At 41.9% G+C, this 18,950-nt stretch overlaps 3 protein-coding genes across 6 annotated transcripts in view; 1 reads left to right on the forward strand and 2 right to left on the reverse strand.

Annotated features, from left to right (window-relative positions):
* Nucleotides 1–11,315, reverse strand: part of LOC143903503 (uncharacterized) — a 52,125-nt gene extending 40,810 nt beyond the window's left edge. Inside the window, exons 1-4 of one of the 4 annotated variants that reach the window (XM_077417138.1) lie at nucleotides 11,048–11,189; nucleotides 10,468–10,619; nucleotides 10,195–10,353; nucleotides 555–7,234 (exon numbers count right to left, since the gene is read on the reverse strand). In XM_077417138.1, coding sequence (XP_077273264.1) covers nucleotides 1,065–6,353 — 5,289 coding nt within the window. In that variant the 5' untranslated portion in view covers nucleotides 6,354–7,234; nucleotides 10,195–10,353; nucleotides 10,468–10,619; nucleotides 11,048–11,189 and the 3' untranslated portion in view covers nucleotides 555–1,064. Of the gene's footprint in view, nucleotides 1–554; nucleotides 7,235–7,319; nucleotides 7,372–10,194; nucleotides 10,354–10,467; nucleotides 10,620–10,968; nucleotides 11,027–11,047 lie in introns of those variants that run through there. The other 3 variants (XM_077417139.1, XR_013258727.1, XM_077417140.1) reach the window with 3 other exon arrangements.
* A 427-nt stretch (nucleotides 11,316–11,742) lies between these two features.
* On the forward strand, nucleotides 11,743–13,360 carry LOC143903507 (uncharacterized). The gene is made up of 3 exons (XM_077417145.1): nucleotides 11,743–11,876; nucleotides 12,132–12,432; nucleotides 12,581–13,360. Exons 2-3 carry the CDS (start codon nucleotides 12,193–12,195, stop codon nucleotides 13,064–13,066), a joined length of 726 nt encoding a protein of 241 aa, XP_077273271.1. The 5' UTR covers nucleotides 11,743–11,876; nucleotides 12,132–12,192; the 3' UTR covers nucleotides 13,067–13,360.
* Nucleotides 12,461–14,311, reverse strand: LOC143903508 (exportin-2-like). Its single transcript, XM_077417146.1, has 3 exons — nucleotides 13,945–14,311; nucleotides 13,711–13,858; nucleotides 12,461–12,944 (listed from the first exon to the last, which is right to left on the reverse strand). The coding sequence occupies exons 1-3, from the start codon at nucleotides 13,961–13,963 to the stop codon at nucleotides 12,929–12,931; spliced, it is 183 nt and encodes a 60-aa protein (XP_077273272.1). The 5' UTR covers nucleotides 13,964–14,311; the 3' UTR covers nucleotides 12,461–12,928.
* Nucleotides 14,312–18,950: the final 4,639 nt, after the last annotated feature.

Here is an 18,950-nt window from a genome sequence, read left to right on the forward strand (position 1 = left end):
TATAATATATTTTTTTATTCTATGTTAAATCAGATATTTAAATTCTTTTCAATAAGATATTACTTTCGTAATCAATAATAAAGCAAAGTGTGTCATGACAAAATTAAAATGTGCACTTATAACATCTTTTTAATATGAAACAATAAATGGGAAGATGTGTCTCAAACTGCAAAATTATTAATTAAAAAAATGTTTTAATTGCAAACAGCAAAAACTGAAAGAAACTGTAATAGTAAAGAAAAAAATTATAACCACAAACATATTTATACAGTACTGAACAACACAAATAGGAAACATTTTTCATACCGTAAAAATTGGACTATTTTCAAACCGCGGCAATTCAATAAAAAATCATCGTAGACAAAAAAATAAAAAGCATTTTAAAGCTAGAAATCAAATATCATGATTTATGAGAAAAATATGTATATTTACTTATTTATATTTGTTTCGGAATGCTATTTTGCTTGGAAAACACTCCGGGCGGAGCTGGTACTATCTTGTTAGAGACCGGGAATCGAGGAGGACGGACCACTAAGCGAAATGAGAGAGCCGTATAGAGTTGTAACACTTTTATTGTTCCTAATACAGATACTTGACGAAATCAGAGTCAATATCGATCGAAGTAATTATTCGCGCCATTCAAGATAGCTCGCCAGACGAAACGATCGACAAACGAAGTCGTTCAATATACTTGGTTTCCGAAGAGCTGTCGCGTAACAGTGTATTGAAAGCGCTCCGGAAGCAAACTGTCTATGCTCGAGCTCGAACGCCCGCACGCGTGTGTTTATGTCGATCATCTTATTCGAGGTGAGGCTCCACGTGAACCTCGCATGTTCCACGCGATATCGTACCGAGCTGGGAAACTCTCCGGATCGCAGGCACCGCCGGAACGCGACAGATCGGAAACAATAATAATAACGCGAGATATACCGGGACGCTTCTTCATTTCGTTTACCTTAGCTTTAATTTTCAAATCATTCCGGAACATACCGCCCGCCTCGAATGCTCGCATTCGAAAATATATATCCATATATAATGTCGCATTAAGTACAAAGACTTTATCGCTAGCTACAGTGAGTCGCGGAAGTCACCTCGCCTCCGCTCGTGTCACACGGCTCAGACTCAACGCCGCCCGCCATGGCGGAATCTTGTGTAGAATTTATATCAATAGGAAGAAAGCACAATTTGGTAATTGGGCGTTTGTACTGAGAACGCGCGGTTTGAATCGTGACGACACGGGTGAGGCCATCGTCGCCGGGATGACAAGCCGTTATGCGGCCAAGCTCCCATTGACATGGAGGCGCGAGCGCGTTTCGTAGGAGCACCATTTGACCGACCTTAGCGAGCTTATGCGCGACCCTCCACTTGGGCCTCTGCTGCAAGTTAAGGAGATAGTCATTCGACCACGATTTCCAGAATTGCTCGGTAATTCGCTGTATTAATTGCCATCGCGACAATCGGGTCTCGTTGATCTCGAGAACGCTGGGTTCAGGGACAGCCATAAGAGGTCCTCCGATAAGGAAATGACCGGGAGTTAAAACCTGGTAGTCGTCTAGGTTCTCGGACACCGCCGCGATTGGACGGGAATTTAGGCAAGCCTCGATTCGACACAACACGGTAGCGAGCTCCTCGAACGTCAGCGTGTATGACCCGACACAGCGTTTAAGGTGATACTTAACACTGCGTACTGCGGCTTCCCACAGCCCTCCGAAATGTGGAGCGGAGGGTGGTAGGAAGTGCCAGGCAGTGCCTTCGGTAGCCATGTGATTCAGAAAATTCGGATCCTTGGTAGTAAGTTTTATCGCGGTGGTTAGTTCACGATCGGCACCCTGAAAGGTAGTACCATTATCGGAGTATATGGACGTAGGGCGTCCGCGACGAGATACGAAGCGAGACAAGGCGGCAAGGAAAGCGGGGGAGGAGTAATCGCTGACGAGCTCCAGGTGGATCGCTCTCGTGGTCATACAAATAAAAACAGAGATATAGGCCTTATGAGCCTTATTGCCGCGTCCTTTCGCAGTACGTACAGAAACGGGGCCGGCGTAGTCGACGCCGGTGTGAACGAATGCTCGGACGGAGCGGTTTACGCGAACGCCTGGGAGGTCGCCCATGAGCTCGCTTGGAATTGGTGCTAGTTCTCGCGTGCAAATAACGCACTTATACAAGACGGCGCGGACGAGTGAGCGCGCGCGGAGGATCCAATACTTTTGGCGAAGCAACGCTAGCGTCAATTGCGAGCCAGCGTGAAGCGCTCGTACATGAGTATCGCGAATCAACAATCTCACTAATGGGTGGTCCCTTAGGACGATTGGGTGTCGAGCGGTTTCCGAGATGTTCGCATTACGCAATCGACCGCCGACGCGAATAAGCTTTTGATTGTCGAGGAACGGGTTTAGCGGAAGCAGGGAGCTTGATTTTGGAATAGGCACGGCGTTTGTCAGGGAGGTTATTTCGTTTAGAAACAGATCGGCTTGGATGGACTGTAGCCAGAAGTTTTCCGCGGATTCGACTTCGACAGGCAGTAGTGCGATGGAAGGCGGAGAGATAACGAATGGATCTTGCTGCTGGGATCGGATGTTGCGGACGAATCGCTGGATGTAAGCTGTGACGCGTAGCAATTTCGACCATGATGAGTACCGTTTCGATAAGTCCCATGAGGGGGTGACCGTCGTGGTATGTGCTGTCGACATAGGCGGTCGTTCTTCGAGAGTGGTTTTTGTTGCTTCTGGTAGGACGTCTTTTGGCCATTGTTCGGGTGGCTGGATAAGCCAGGAGGGACCTGACCACCATAGGTAATTTGCGGCTAGCTCGGCGGGAGAAATACCGCGGGATGCGCAATCGGCAGGATTCTCATCTGAGGAGACATGACTCCAGGAGGTGTTTGGGAGTGACGTTTGGATGTCTGCGACACGATTCGCCACGAAAGTTTTCCAGCAGGCCGGTGAGCGACTCAGCCAGGCCAGAACTACTTGGGAGTCGGTCCAGCAATATGTCGGTGTATACGGCATATCGAGCGATCGACAAACGAATAGGAGGAGTTGGGCAAGCAATTGGGATGCACAGAGTTCCAGTCTCGGGACGCTCATGGTCTTCAGCGGAGCGACCTTGGATTTTGCGGCCAGCATCGTCACAGTCACCGTACCGTCCATCGACACGGTGCGCATGTAGACTACCGCCGCATAGGCCGTGGTGGAAGCGTCGGAAAATCCATGTAACGCCTGGTCGAGTGTATGAGGGCCGTATTGAGTCCAGCGTGGGATGGTGATTTTTTCCAGTTCCGGAAGTTGCTCGTAGTAGCGGCGCCATTGCGTAAGAAGGTCGGACGGAACTGGTTCGTCCCAACTGCACTTCGACGCCCACAGTTGTTGCATAAAAATTTTTGCCCGAATAACAACTGGAGTAGCCCATCCGAGTGGATCGAACAATTTGGCAATCTCGGATAGAATTTTACGCTTGGTTTCTCCCAGAGTGGGTGATCCTTTCACTTGAAACTGGAAGACATCGCGGTTCGGGTTCCAACTGAGGCCGAGGATTTTTATTCTTTCATCTTCGCGAAGTTCTCGAGCTTGAGCAAGGCCGTGATCAGCAGGGTCGATGTCATCGAGGAGGTCAGATGAGTTGCTCGCCCACTTACGCAGAGTGAATCCACCTTTCGCCATGATCGCAACGACTTGATCGCGAGTCTGCCGCGCGAGGGTTTGGTCATCCGCACCAAAGGTAAAATCGTCGATGTATCGTTTTCGTTGAAGCACCGGAATGGCGAGTGGAAACGCAGCTCCGTGGTCGACGACGAGTTGTAATGTGACTTTCAGTGCCAAGAACGGGGCAGCGGCAGTACCATATGTGACCGTGCCTAAGCGATAGGCCAAAACGGGGGAGTCGGGATCGGGCCGCCAGAAAATCCGTTGGTAGTCACAATCGAGGGGATTTACCAGAATCTGTCGGTACATTTTAGTCACATCAGCAGAATAGACGTAGCGATACAGACGCCACTGCAGGGTGACGGCAGCGAGATTCGTTTGTAGCTTAGGGCCGACAAGGAGGTGGTCGTTAAGAGAGGTGCCGTTGGTGGTTGGACTTGACGCGTTGAATACAACACGAATTCGCGTCGTTGTGCTACCCTCCCGGAAGACAGCGTGATGAGGGATGTAGACGATCTGTGTCGGATCAGTCGACTCCTCGTTGTCAGGAACTAGTTGCATATGCTCCAGATCGGCATATTCCTTTAAGAAATCGTGATATTCGGCGGCTTTAGCTGGCTCTCGTTTTAAACAATTTTCTGCGCGAAGGTAACTTTGGAGAGCCGACCGGCTAGACTCTCCTATGGAAATCGGAGGTCCCCTTTTAAAGGGTAATCGGACAACGTAGCGACCGTCGGGATTTCGGTAATGTGTGCGGAGAAAATGCTCCTCACACGCTTGGTCCTCAGGAGTTAATTGGGACGTGCGGGGAATTTCTTCCACCTCCCAGAAGCGTCGAATGTTGAAATCGAGATCTTCATCCACTGAGGCATGATGTACGTCGATCCTTTGGCTCGAACGCGCTCCTCCCGTTGGGCCGGAGATAATCCAGCCTAACACCGTATTTTGGGCTATTGGCTCGTTCGCGGCGCCCTTCCGAACTCCGTCGAGAATTAAGGAGCCGAACAGTTCGGCACCAATGAGAACGTCAATCGGAGCGGATCCCGCGAAGTCCTGATCGGCGAGGGTGAGGTCCTTTAAATGGGGCCAGTTCATCGGAGCGTTAATACGGTTAGGCAAATACCGCGTTAAGGATTTTAAAATTAAGGCGGAAATGGAATAGGCCGGACTGACGGACGTACTTGGAGTAATAGTGATGGTAGCTGCTTGTCGAACTGAAGTGTGCGTCTCCCCGATACCGGTTACAATGATGGACGTGCGAGCTTTCGGAATGCGCAACGACTGGGCTAAGTTTTCGGTTATAAACGATGCCGCGGATCCTTGGTCGATTAAAGCGCGCACGGTTTGACATCGACCTTGCTCCGAGTAGACTCGAACTCGCGCGGTCGCAAGGAGAATCGGCTGGGTGGACGGAACGGACTTGGCAACAACATGAGAGGCGATACCGGTTTGGGAAGCTTCACTTGTAGGAGGGGAGGGGGATGCGTCACTGTCGGATTGTTTCGCAATTTCCGGAAAATGCAGCAATGTGTGATGCTTCTTCTGACATTGCTTACACGAGTGAGGGCTCGTGCATTCCTTTGCTTGATGCTTTGCACTAAAACAATTTAAGCATCTTTTGCATTTCTTAACGAGCTCGTGTCTTTGAGTCGGCGTTTTATTGAGAAATTCGGAGCATTGGTACAAGAGGTGTTGCGCGGCGCACACAGGACACGAAAGCTTCGTAGCGCTCGCAGCGTGGGATGCTATCGCCTTCGGCTTCGCTTTATTTTTTGCCGCCGCGTCGGCCGGTTTTTCCGTCGCAAACGGTATTATCGAATCGAGGGCGCGGATGCGAGAATCCATAAACGCGTCTATTTCGGCGTAAGTCGGATAGTAAACGCTACTACCTAACTTAAGTTCCCATGCTTCACGCGAAGCGTTATCGAGTTTCTGCGTAATCAAGAATACGAGAATGTCGCTCCACTGATCCACCGGACGCGCTAAATTCCTCAAAGCCGCGGTCGCGGCATGTACTTTGTCTCGCAACGCACGCAATTCTTGAGCCGATTTCGCGGTGACATTGGGCAATGTAAACAGTTTGTTCAGATGAGTATTAATAAGACGCCGTTTATTTTCAAATCGCGACGAGAGAATTTGCCACGCGACATCAAAATTCTCGGACGTTAACGCTAAATGTTCGATGGATGCGCTCGCTTCACCCTTTAAACACGAGAATAAATGGTGTAGTCGTTGAACGTTTGACAAACTCGCCTCGCAAATAATCATCGAGTAGAATCGGTCTCGGAAGCTCTCCCACTTCTCGTACGATCCATCGAAGCTTGGTAGGGTGACCTTCGGCAGATTGAGCGCGGTATGCGATGGAAATTCTGGGACCCGACTTACGTTTACGGAGGCATCCCGGGGTGGAAGAAGCTCACCGAGCTGCTCGTAGAGATAATCCAGCGCAGCATCGTAGCACTCCTCACAATGCTCGAATTCGCGATCGGTGAAGTAGGAGTATGACGCCTTGGTCGCGGCGTCGGTGATGACGTGCAGCTTCGCATCTAAAACTCGGCACTGTTCGAACCTCTCCTTGGTACTTTCGATTCGCGCCTTGGTAGCTGCAGGGGTCATCTTCGCCTGTCCCAATTTTTTGAAATTCGAGATAGTATTCATAACGGAGTTGAATAATGAGCGCTGTTTGAGGAGCAGTTCTTCGAAGGACGACATCTTGGCGGCGATAGTGACTCAGACACGGTCACTCACAATTCACGCCAGCAGCCCACTTCACTGTTCACAAGACCTCAATCCCGATCCGGCTCGAAGGACCAAATGTTTCGGAATGCTATTTTGCTTGGAAAACACTCCGGGCGGAGCTGGTACTATCTTGTTAGAGACCGGGAATCGAGGAGGACGGACCACTAAGCGAAATGAGAGGGCCGTATAGAGTTGTAACACTTTTATTGTTCCTAATACAGATACTTGACGAAATCAGAGTCAATATCGATCGAAGTAATTATTCGCGCCATTCAAGATAGCTCGCCAGACGAAACGATCGACAAACGAAGTCGTTCAATATACTTGGTTTCCGAAGAGCTGTCGCGTAACAGTGTATTGAAAGCGCTCCGGAAGCAAACTGTCTATGCTCGAGCTCGAACGCCCGCACGCGTGTGTTTATGTCGATCATCTTATTCGAGGTGAGGCTCCACGTGAACCTCGCATGTTCCACGCGATATCGTACCGAGCTGGGAAACTCTCCGGATCGCAGGCACCGCCGGAACGCGACAGATCGGAAACAATAATAATAACGCGAGATATACCGAGACGCTTCTTCATTTCGTTTACCTTAGCTTTAATTTTCAAATCATTCCGGAACAATATTTATATTTATATTTATATTTATATTTATTATTTATATTCATATTTTATATTTATATTTATCATTTATATTTATATTTTATGTATACTTTTTAAATTTATATCTCATATAACTATATTGTTAATATTGCATTACTTCTCTGCATTCCCAGCAATCCCAGCCGTTTAACTTTGCTCTGTCAACTTTACATCGCATATTAAGCTGTTCTGAAATGTTCTCTTTTTTCGACCATCTGTAAATAATGTTTCATTGGATATATAAAAGCAATACCACATACATTACCACAATTATTAGTGATAGTTATAAGTGATATTTACATATTAAACTTATCCAATAACATCTTTTTTTCAGGTGACTTGTTTTCTGACTCTGTGTCATCCAAATTAGAATTATCTATTTCATTTTTATTTGCACTTTGGACTGGAAATGCAAGTCGAGATTGTTTCCATCTCTTCCTTCGATGTGGTGTTAGAGACAACATCGAAGGAGATTTCAGAATTTTTGGCTGATTATTATCGTCGGTATTGTTGTGCAAAGATTCATTTGCATCTGATGAACCAGTTTTCGCATCGGAATTAAAATTAATAAGACTGATATTTACTGTATCTAATTCCAATAATGGGATACTGTCGCTTTCTTGCATATTAGCGTTATTCAAATGTTGTTTTATATTTTATTTTCATACAGTGTATGAGATTAACTGTCATAAAAAAATGGTTACAAAATGACATATAATTATATATAATAATAAATCGATTCGTGAATTAAAATATGTCTATACATAAATAATACCGAATTTTGTTTGTATTCTAGAGGATTGATTGTGTATTTCAAAACAGTGAAAATTACAAAAATGAGCGAATATTCTCCAGGTGTTAAACAATAAAATTATAAATAGTTATATCTAGTAAATTTACAATTGACCCTCAGGTAGAACAGAGAAAGTTATTTATGATAAACGACGGTTTTGGCGTTATTGATGACACTATGCAGTTTCATAAAAAAAATTTCTCTCTAAAAACTCAATTTAAGTTTCATAAACTATAACCCTTTTGCCTACAAAATGCTTCTTTAAAAATTTTTCCATGATTTTTTTTAACCAAGTAACACGACTTTAAAACAAATTTTGGTAAAAAAAAAGTGTAGACAAATTGTAAGAAAAGCGTTTTGTAGGTAAAATGTTAAAATTTATGACACTTAAGTTAAGTTTTTCGAGAGAATTTTTATCAAACTGTGAAGTATCAAAAATTCATAATTTTAAAGAACAAAACAATGTGTACTTTTTTAAAGCACAGAACAAAGAGGATACAAAATTTTTTTTTAAACCACCAATAGCCCGTTAAAATTGAAACCTTAAACTTCAAAATGCTTTTTTAATTTTTTTTGTCTACGATAATTTTCGCTGAGTTTCAGCAAACAGAAAATCACATACTTCTTCAATATAAACTAAAATGTACAAGCTACGGAAAATGTATATTAAAAATATCATATCATAAAAGTATCATAAAAATTGTTATGTATACATTTGCTATACAAAGCTATTGTAACAAAAATCGCTTTTGACACCACATCAGGCAGGTAATAGCATGAAAGGATAAGAAAACATACACTTAATGATCATGGTGAATATCAATTGTGAGTACATCCAAATTTGAAAAAAGAAAAGACTATAGGAAATAGAAAACAAAGTAAAACAAATATTTCAGAACTGAGAAGATCGAACATGTCAACGAATTTGGTTTAAAAAAACAATCATGGAATATAAGATTTTTGTATGTAAAAAGGAGAAAATTAAACGCAATTGGCCAAAAATAAAATAAGATTTGCTAATAATAAAATTAAACCAAAACAGAAATCAGAAAAACACTGAGAACAGCAGGACACAATGAAAACAAGTTTAAATGAAAACACTGAATAAAAGACGCAAACCAAGATGTAATCATTGCCATCAATTATAAAGGAAGATAAAATGACGTTGACAAGAAAAATAAATATAACCCAAATTTTTATAATTAAAAGAGCAAGATTGCAAGTTTGTATGCAAGATATACAAACATATACATATGTAAAATATAACGTTGCACATAAAATATAGCGTTATAAATTTTTTTCCAAAAATATTGTTCGTAGAGAAAATGTTTCACACTAAAGTTGTAGGGTGTAAAAAGATCTATTTACTGACTGTATTAGTTTGACCTTAGGTACAATCGTTATTTTTTATTGCATATTCTTGTAGCCCTTGTCAAAATGTTTTCAAAACACTACAATAAAACTCTTCTTTGTTAAGAATTTCTTAATATTTTAAAGTTTGTCATGATATTTTTAATATAAAATATGGAATATCTCGTAAAGTATTCACTTTTTGATACGACAAAAGCTACAAGAATATGCAATAAAAAAATAGGAGGTCCAATTTAAACAATTCAAAGTGACCCTGACTTAACTTTAACAACTCTACCTAAGGCCGAACTAATACAGTCAGTAAATAAATCTTCTTACACCCTATTTTTGTCTAAAACATTTTTTTCTACAAATAATATATTTAGAAATAAAAATTTGTAATGCTTTATTTTATACACCCTGTGCTCAGTATACCCTGTGTATACAAATACGTGTGTACCAAAAGTTCGAGAACGGCTAATTATCTCTAAAATTATTCGTTTATTGGAAAAATGTCAGATAAAAGTTGGAGCGATCAAAAGAGATCAATAAACGATCTTATTAGATTTTAAGTCCGGGGCTCGGTTTGAACTGAGTAGAACCCAAGTCAAATATTTTAAATAAAAATTCAAATTTTTTATTGTACGATCTTTTTTTACAAATTAATTTCAATAACTTTTGTCTGAAACATTTTTGTTATTTGCCTAATACTTTTTGAGATATTTAAGAAAAACTTGGTAACTTTTTCAATATTTAATTTATGACATCTCAATAAAAATAATGGGATACTATTGCAACAGCATATTCTTGAGATCAAATCAAGTCAAAAAGTTCTGTATCACTTGTCTCTCTGACAAACAGTTATCGAGATATTGTAAATATTGAAAAAGTTGTAAAGTTTTCCTTAAGAGTATCTCAAAAAGTATTAAACAAATAAGAAAATGTTTCAGACAATACTTTGAGGTGTGACCTATACACGTGACCGTTCATGTTTCAAATTTTGACGCAACTGTTTAAAGGTTAAAAACATACCTGATAAACAACAATGTTGAAGCAAGAGTTCTCAGGCGTCAATTTTCCTCTATCTCTAGTTATTCTCTAGCTATTCTCTTTTCGAGATCAAAATTCTTTATATATACTTTTATGTAATAATAGTGTAGAGACGCAATGAGAAAGCTGAATGAAGCAGAACTGCAACAAAAAATATTTAAAATAATTTACACACATGCTACACTTTAAATATGAAATATATATGTAAATATTGTCATATTGAATATTGTAATAAAAACTTTTTAAAAGACATACCTGACAAACCACAATATTGAAGCGAGAGTCCTTGTGCGTCAATTTTACTCTCTCTCGTTATTCTCTCTCCGAGATCAAAATCTTTACATATACTTTTATATAATATGTAAAATGGTGTAGACGCAGTGACGAAGTAACTGAATGAAGCAGCACTGCAACAAAAAATATTTAATATAATTTACCTTGCTCTCCTCGCTCGAGGGACACCCCTCCTCGGAGTGTATTCTCGCGATTTTCACGCTCTCTCTCTCTCTCTCTCTCTCTCTCTCTCTCTCTCTCTTGCGGAAATCGCGAAACGCGAGCACGGGCTGACACGCACAGTCCACATGTCAATCTAACCTTTATACACAGAGAGGTTAGATTGATATGTAACTGTGCGATATGTGTCTTGCGTTTTCCGAACAATGCGAACTGCATATCAGCCCGTGCTCGCGTTTCGCGATTTCCGCGCGCACGCAAAAGAGAGAGAGAGAGAGAGAGAGAGAGAGATAGACTAATTACGTGTTTATTATATGTTCTCCGGGGCGAATCCCGGGTAATCTGCATGCATGCAGCTATAGTATTGTACATATATACTTACGTGCAAAGAAAAGCAGTTCGCCAAAGGCACAATAATACACGGCGTACACGCCGAGCGGCGGCGAGCGGAAAGAAGAAACTGCTCGACGCACGATTTGCATGAACGAAACCGAACAATATTAAATATCACCAGCGGAGAAAAGTCGCGGCATACACGCCGAGCGACGAGAGCAGGAAACTGCTCGACGCACGATTCGCAAACGAAACTACGAAACGAACGGGAAAAATCGCGCGCGTCCGACGCGTCTTGCACGAAGCCCGTATCACACTAGCGGCTCGCGGCGCGACTGCGACTGCGTCTGCGATTGCGACTCTATTTCAGCCAATCAAAAAGGTAGCTATCAGCGATTACGATTGGCGTCAGCGATTGCGACTGGCGACTGCCGTTTGGTAAAGCCCATATGGCCGCGACTACGATTGCGTCTGCGATTACGATTCTATTTCAGCCAATCAAAAAGGTAGCTGTCAGCGATTGCGACTGGCGACTGCCTTTTGGCTTTGAATCCATTTTTCGAGTCGCAGTCACAGTCGCAGCCAATCACAGGATCCGATTTGGTCACGTGGTGTAATGTGGTGCTAGTGCGTGAAAACCACGTGTATACGACCGTGTTGAAAACAATAATATTGAACATCTGTGATATTGAAGCAGATAGAAAGTCACACAATGCCACCGAAACATAATTTCTCGAAAGAGACAGATTACCGTCTGATCGACCTTGTGGAATTAAAACCACTTCTTTGGGACTGTACAAGCCACTTGTACAGACGAACAGATCTCAAGATTGCAGCATGGGACGAAATAGCCGAGCAGTTGGGTTCAGATTTCACAGGTATGTCTTACAATCAGAAGTGAATCGGTTCAATACTATCAGCTATTTATAATTTATTATAATTAATTTAATATTAACTAACATAACACCTATAATTAATGAATAATTAATATATATATTAATGTTTCTTATAGTTTATATTGGAGTGGATTAAAGAATTACAATTTTTTGTAGGAAATATATTAATAAGTTAAAGTTATGCAGAATTAAAATAATAAATTTATGTAATAGGCTTTTTATTGATGCTATTTACAGGTGCTGTTGTATCATGCCGTTTTAGAAACATGAAGGATACGTTTGCAAGAAATTTAAAGCTATGAAAGAATCAAAGCGCAGTGGAGCTGGCACAGACAATATATACAAGCCCAAGTGGCACCTGTTTGAGAGATTAATGTTTCTCCAAAAGAGTTGTATCCAAGGAGACTCACAATCAAATATCCAGCTAGAGACAACTGCAGCATCAGATTCAGAATCTTCACAAATCATTGATGAAGTGAATGATAATACATCATGTACACAAAATACACCACATATCTACTATGATGAAGCATTGCAGGTAAATTATTTTTTAAAGTAATCGCCACTATGTTATTTTCTTTTTATTTCTTTTTATTTTTTTTTTCGAAGTAAAAATGATATTTTTACAATCTCGGTAAATCACAGTACAGAAACTAATTCTATATGTATCTGTAATTATTTTTCAGGAATTTGCGATAATTCCACCTGAAGTAAATGTAGGAAGTACACACTTGACATCTTCTGATCCAAATTCTTCTAGTGTATCTGTATGTAGCGATTTTGAACCAATTGCACCTCTACCAGAAAAGAGTCCGTCACCTCAATCTCTCCCAAGGCTGGCATCTAATTTTGCACTCAACAGCATCACTCAATCTTCTCAACAACAACAAAATTCTATTACTGTATCCAACAAGCGATCATCAGAAAACCAACAGCAATTATTTTATAAAAGAGGATTGAAGACGAAAAAACAATCATCAATAATGGAGGAGGCTGTAGGTGCCTTGAAACAGATGGCTCAACCTGACCCAGTTTTATCTCTTCCTCAACCTGAAATCAATGATTCAGCTCATACTTTGGCATTATTCTTAGAAACCAGGCTTCGTTCGTTACCTCCGGAAAATCGAAAAAAGTGTGAAGACGAAATTTTGAAACTGTTAACACAGTTTTGAAGAGTTTAAAATTAAGTAATTAGTTAATAAGTATTTTTTTCGGCTGTCATTGTAATGCAAATTCCTAATTTTTTATCCAAAGATAAAGTAAATATTATCTATTATAGTGAGACATTTAAACAAGTGTTAATTTATTTTATAGAGGAATTGTTACAATACATGAACATATATTTTATTTTATAGAGAACACTTATTTGATACATAAAATGTTTCTATGGCTTATTTTCATATTGTACTTATGTAATATTGTACTAAAAAAAAAATTAACAGAAAAGTATATATGTACCATTGAGATCTCAAAACATATCTTTATTGTAGCGTTTAACTATCGTTAAATACATTATATCTGAGTACAAAATTCACAAGGGACTCATATTGCTGTTATCCGAATCAACATTGATTAAATTTCTAACCAAGCATCACTGCGCTTCGGTCTTGACAGTCTTCCTACCCATACTTAATTGCGAAAATGTACCTTTTATTAGCGGGAGGATTAAGAGCTTAGACGACAAATGCACGAATGCCTCAAATAGAGTAGGTTATTAACTAGGTTATTAATTTATTTTTAGGTTATTAATTTTTTAATAGAGTAGTTTTTTAATTAATTTTTGACATTAAAATAAACAAATGAATATAAAACCAACCACTTTCCAGTTGCGCTTAACATAATTCTTTTAAATGCAACTGCGCCGGCAATCCTAATCGTGATGTTAATCTCAGACTTGTCCACCAAATGAAGTAGTAGTAAAGGATAATTCTGATTGACTTCCACCGACTCCAGAAACTTCTCGGCTAAAAGATAAATCGGATATTAACGTACGACACGCGTACAACGTGTAAAATATCACAAAAATGATAAGTTTGCAGGTTATACCAACCTGGACGTCTGACATTCATGTCTGGGCTGAGTGTGTATTTCAGATATTCGCTCAACGTTACCAAATTGTCGTCGGTGAGCTCTATGTCGGCGATCAGGAAAACGATTCACTCAGTTAGCCTTTCTTTCAGGAGATACAACGCGGCGGCATCGGCAAAGGTATCGAGAAAAGCTACGCCGCATATTACCGCATATAATGTAACAACGCCACTAATCTAGTTATAATATAGATCAGTGAACAACGCGGCTTTCCGTTGGTCTGTTCGGTCTGTTGTGACAGGTCACACGAATTCCGATCAACGAAAAGCGTAAACTGCGCCACCGCGGCAGCAGTAATCGTGATTGGACAGTAGCCAGTCGCAATCAAAATCGCAGACGCAATCGCAATCGCAGTCGCAATCGCAGACGCAGTCGCAGTCGCGGTCGCGAGCCGCTAGTGTGATACGGGCTTCCGTACGTGAAACAAATGCCGCGCGCCGGCTAGCATGACGCAACACGCACCACGTAATGGCCTCGTGAGCGAAAGCGCGGGCTAGGTGCGCACCACGTGACGGCGTCGTGAGCGAGATTCAACATCATGATATTTTCAACAAGCAAAAATCTTCAGAAATATCTTTTATTTATATATATGTATCCATAAAATATTATTACTTGAAGATATTACTTGAAAATAATTATTAATATTTTACGTATTTCGAAGTCTAGTTAATATTGTTTGATTGTACGTACTAGGACGATTAACACGACGATTCAGCGACGACGCTGAATACTAAACAAATTCAATTTCATTTCTTTGACGCTTAATTATTAACGCTCATTTTCAGCGTCTCATGAATTGGCACCTTATCGACGTAAAGAGGATCGCGCAGGCACATTATTATATATATGCCCGTGCGCTTTGTCTATCGGCCTATCACCGCAGTAGCCGCGGCCGGCACGCGCATACGTATAATTACAATATGTAAAATATAGAATAGTAATTAAAATTAAAATAACACTATATATTCAGCAAATTTTTAATTAGGTAAAACTCTCGATAATTAACAATAAAAATTAAATCTGACCAAATAATGTGCGATATTTTGTGCGTGATAAATCAAAATTCGTCCGGACGAAGATGTGAGAAGAATTAATAATTTTTTTGCGCACAAATAACCGCGTTGACTCTCAGCCAGATTTAATTTTTATTGTTCTAATTAATAATTCATTTATAATAAAATATCTCCGCGATAATTCAACAGAAATGGATATGTAAATAACATGTGGATATCTAATAGATATCGCTGGTGGCTATTTGATAGATATGGATATTTTTATATTTAATAGATATCTATTAAATATCCACCATAGATATATATTGGACTTATGTGGATATGTAGATGTCCATTAGACATCTATTAAATATCATGCTCTGTGTGGCGCGGCGGGTTTCTTCCAACTGCTCTTTGGAGAGTTCCGCTCTCTGCGTACCCTCTGTCACCTCCATGAACTCGACATCGCTTTCGCTATTCGAGTTTGCTCTCTCCTTGATCACTGAGGTGGAAGGGTTTCCACGTGTACCCCCCTCCCTCTCAGCTGGCGCAGTCTTTTTCCCGCTCTTTCTAACCTTGGAGCGGGAACGCGTGCGCTTGTCTGAGTCCGACTCGGAATCGGCCGATTCCGAGATTATGTGGGCTCTTTTGGGTGCAGACTTAGCGCGCCGCCGCGATTGTATGCGGTCCTCCTCTTCATCGCCAGCGAGGATCTCGTCCTCCTCTGACTTAGTAGCGGTCTTATCGGGATGCTCCGCTACGTCCGCGCAGCTCTCGTAGTCCTCCTCCTTATCCTCCTCCTCCGATGGTGTGACTCCGGTGTCCCTGAACACCCTGTCCACCAGTGATTTAATATTTAGCCCGACGTTTAATAACGACGGTGAGAGACCGGGACGATATCCCTCATCCGCCGGGTCCTGGGGGTCCAAATCCCCTGAGCCGGTAAACGTTGCTCCTTGAAAACTCATTTCCATAGCTTTTAAGTTGGTTTATTTTCAGGGTGTCCTTCCCCTAGGCTGGTTGGCATCACCCGCCTCACGAGCCCAGCCTGCCCGAGCCCTCGGGTATCCCCGGATTCGCCGTACTCGTATCGAGAGCGCCCCCCGAAGGCCCCGAAGAGCCCCCAGGGACCGCCCCCGACCCCTGAGGCACCGTCCGCCGATCGACGCCGACAAGAGAACCCCGACGCCCCCACACGCGCGCAACGAGGGGTGGCCGGCCGAGAGACCTCGATCCCAGCTCCGGCCAAGCAAACTCGATCCCGGTCCCCGCCACGCACGAGCAGGGACACGGAGCGCCCACTTCACACGCCGACCCAACGAACTCTGCGCTCGTCACCGGCCCTTGCGTCCGGTGACCAGACCCGCCGGCCCCGAACTCGGAATACGTCCGAGCGGCCCGACGGGTCTGCACCCACCCAGGCGGCCCCGGCCCCGACCTCGGAATATGTCCGAGCGGTCCGGGACTGCCCTGCGCACAGCGGACACAATGGGATCACATCCCTGGTGTGCAAGTCCGCTGTGCGGGCCTCCCCTCCGACCCCCTCTGCACCACGTACAGAGAGGGACCGGAAGAGGGTTACCCCCGCCCGCCCTGAAAAGGGGCGAACGCCCTGCGAGGAGGCGCAGGCGAGGGGTCTTTCCACCCCCACGACGAGACGGCATCCTTGCCCGTCGCAAGGGTGAGGAAGGGAACCCCTCCCCTGGGAAACCCCAGGTCCCCCCTGCCGCTCTAATGAGTGACAGGAGGAACGGGAACCATCCTCACAAGCGGTGAGTCCCCCCATTAGAATCCCTCCATCCCCAGCCTGCCGGAGCACCGGCGTGCAATGGCTGGGGACTTCGGGATACTCCATGGCCGGCGGGAGGAGTAGAAACTCCTCCCTAACGGTCCCGGCCGACCGGGCGTTTGAAGTCAGAGTAGCCATCCCTTACCGGCCGTTGGAGTCCGCGTGGCCGAAGCCAGTTAGACTCCTAAGCAGGGCGACCGGTCCCCCGGTTTTTAGTTGGGTTTTTCTTCCCCTAGGACAGTTGGGAAAGCCTCTGGCCCTTCCCTCACGGCACTGTCCGGTCCGCGCTACTTATTATAGAGGGCTCCTCCCTCGCGAGTCCTAAAAAGGACTCCCCGGCTCACGACTCGCGCCGTAGGTTACGGTACTGCTGTACTCGGGCACTCCGGGTGCGTAAAACCCGTATTGTTTGACGCTCAAAGGCCCCCGAAGGGTGCCAATAGCCGCCAAACAACCCTTAGAGGTACTGAATTTTTATCAAAGGTACATGAAATAGGGGTAAAATTTTCCGGGGAGTGCCATAAAGTGTATAGTATTTTGCTACCGATTTTCTGGAAACCGATTTTTCTAATTTTTTGGGAAATAATCGAGCGAATCTCAAAGAATTATATATGAAACAGGGGTAGAATTTTTCGGGGAATGCTATAAAGCGTATAATTTTTTGTTACCAATTTTTTTAGAAACCGGTTACAAAATTTTTCTAATTTTTTCAGAAATTAATTAACCGAATCTTAAAAAATTATATAAAGTAGGGGTAGAATTTCTCGGGAATTGCCATAAAATGTATAATTTTTCGTTACCAATTTTTTGCGAAATTGGTATCAAAAAATTTTCCAATTTTTTAAGGAAATTAATTGACCGAATTTCAAACAATTGTATATAAAACAGGGGTAGAATTTTCTGGGGAGTGCTATAAAGTGTATTATTTTTTGTTACCGATCTTTTTGGAAACCGGTTACAAAATTTTTCCAATTTCTCAGGAAATAATTAAATCTTAAAGAATTACATATATGAAATAAAGGTAAAATTTCCCCGGGATTGCTATAAAGTGTACAATTTTTTGTTACCGATTTTTTGGGAACCGGTTACAAAATTTTTTCAATTTTTCGGGAATTAATTGACCAAATCTTAAAGAATTATATATGAAATAAGAATCGTATCGAAATTTTTTTAATTTTTAGAGGATAAGTTTAATTTTTTATTAATAGATAATTTCTCATTAAGAATTTATTTTCTTGAAACCGGTGCCAAAATTTTTGTAATTTTTTGATGATTTCGAAAAGAAAAAATAAAATGGAAGTAAATAAAAAAGAGTTAATAATGGCGGGTCAACGGAGGGTGAAAACGCGCGAGGCGCGAGCAAAAATAAAATTTAAAGACTTTAATATAAGGGATTGCATTTTTGAAATATTTGACAATATGCTAATTTACATCTATAATATTATCTATTATTTTTTATTTAAAGAAAAAGAATTCGAAGATGTAGGTTAGAGTTTGAGGAGAAAGAATATCAAAGGTGCTCCTATATAATTAATGAGTGAGTTTGGGGAGAGGGAAATAGATTTTGAGCCCGCGCGAAGCGCGGGCGAAAAATCTAGTACTATAATATAAATAAACAAAACAATTTCCGTCGCCAGCGAATAATTCAAAATAAGTCGTTTTATTTTCGACCCAACTGGCCAATTGAAACAAGATTGCACAACGTTTCGACCGAATTCCGGTCCTTATCAAGTGCTTTAATTTAGGTTACACCGATCCGCATAACAAATTTAATTGCATCGTTGACGTAGTGTCCTGACAACGTCAAGACAAACGCAAAACTAAACAAAAGAGAAAATAATAAATTTAACAATAGAAAACTATACAAAATCGTTACAATATCGCGCTGGTCAAAAACAATAAATTAATACATTTAACAATAGAAAACTATACAAAATCGTTATAATATCGCGCTGGTCAAAAACAATAAATTAATTAACACTGTAAAAATCAGTTAAAAACTTACAATTTTTATGCGTTCCAAAACAAACGGTGAGATCAAAACGTCACAAGCCATATCGAGGCACAACGTCCGAACAGTAAGACAGTCAAAGCGAAATGAAATTGTCAAACGTAATCCGCGGTTAGCAAAAGGTGCTCTAATGGGAAAAACGAGCAGAACCAAATATACAGGGCCGATTAAGTAAT

This window comes from Temnothorax americanus, unplaced genomic scaffold (genome assembly GCF_048541705.1).
Source record: "Temnothorax americanus isolate GAGA-0224 unplaced genomic scaffold, ASM4854170v1 Scaffold48, whole genome shotgun sequence".
Lineage (NCBI taxonomy): Eukaryota > Metazoa > Arthropoda > Insecta > Hymenoptera > Formicidae > Temnothorax > Temnothorax americanus.

Excerpts from the sequence above, each read along its gene's own strand:
- LOC143903507 (XM_077417145.1), top strand. The coding sequence starts at position 12,193 with ATGAAAGAATCAAAGCGCAGTGGAGCTGGCACAGACAATATATACAAG. Across the intron at positions 12,433-12,580 it reads ACTATGATGAAGCATTGCAG|GAATTTGCGATAATTCCACC; the intron begins GTAAATTATTTT and ends ATTATTTTTCAG.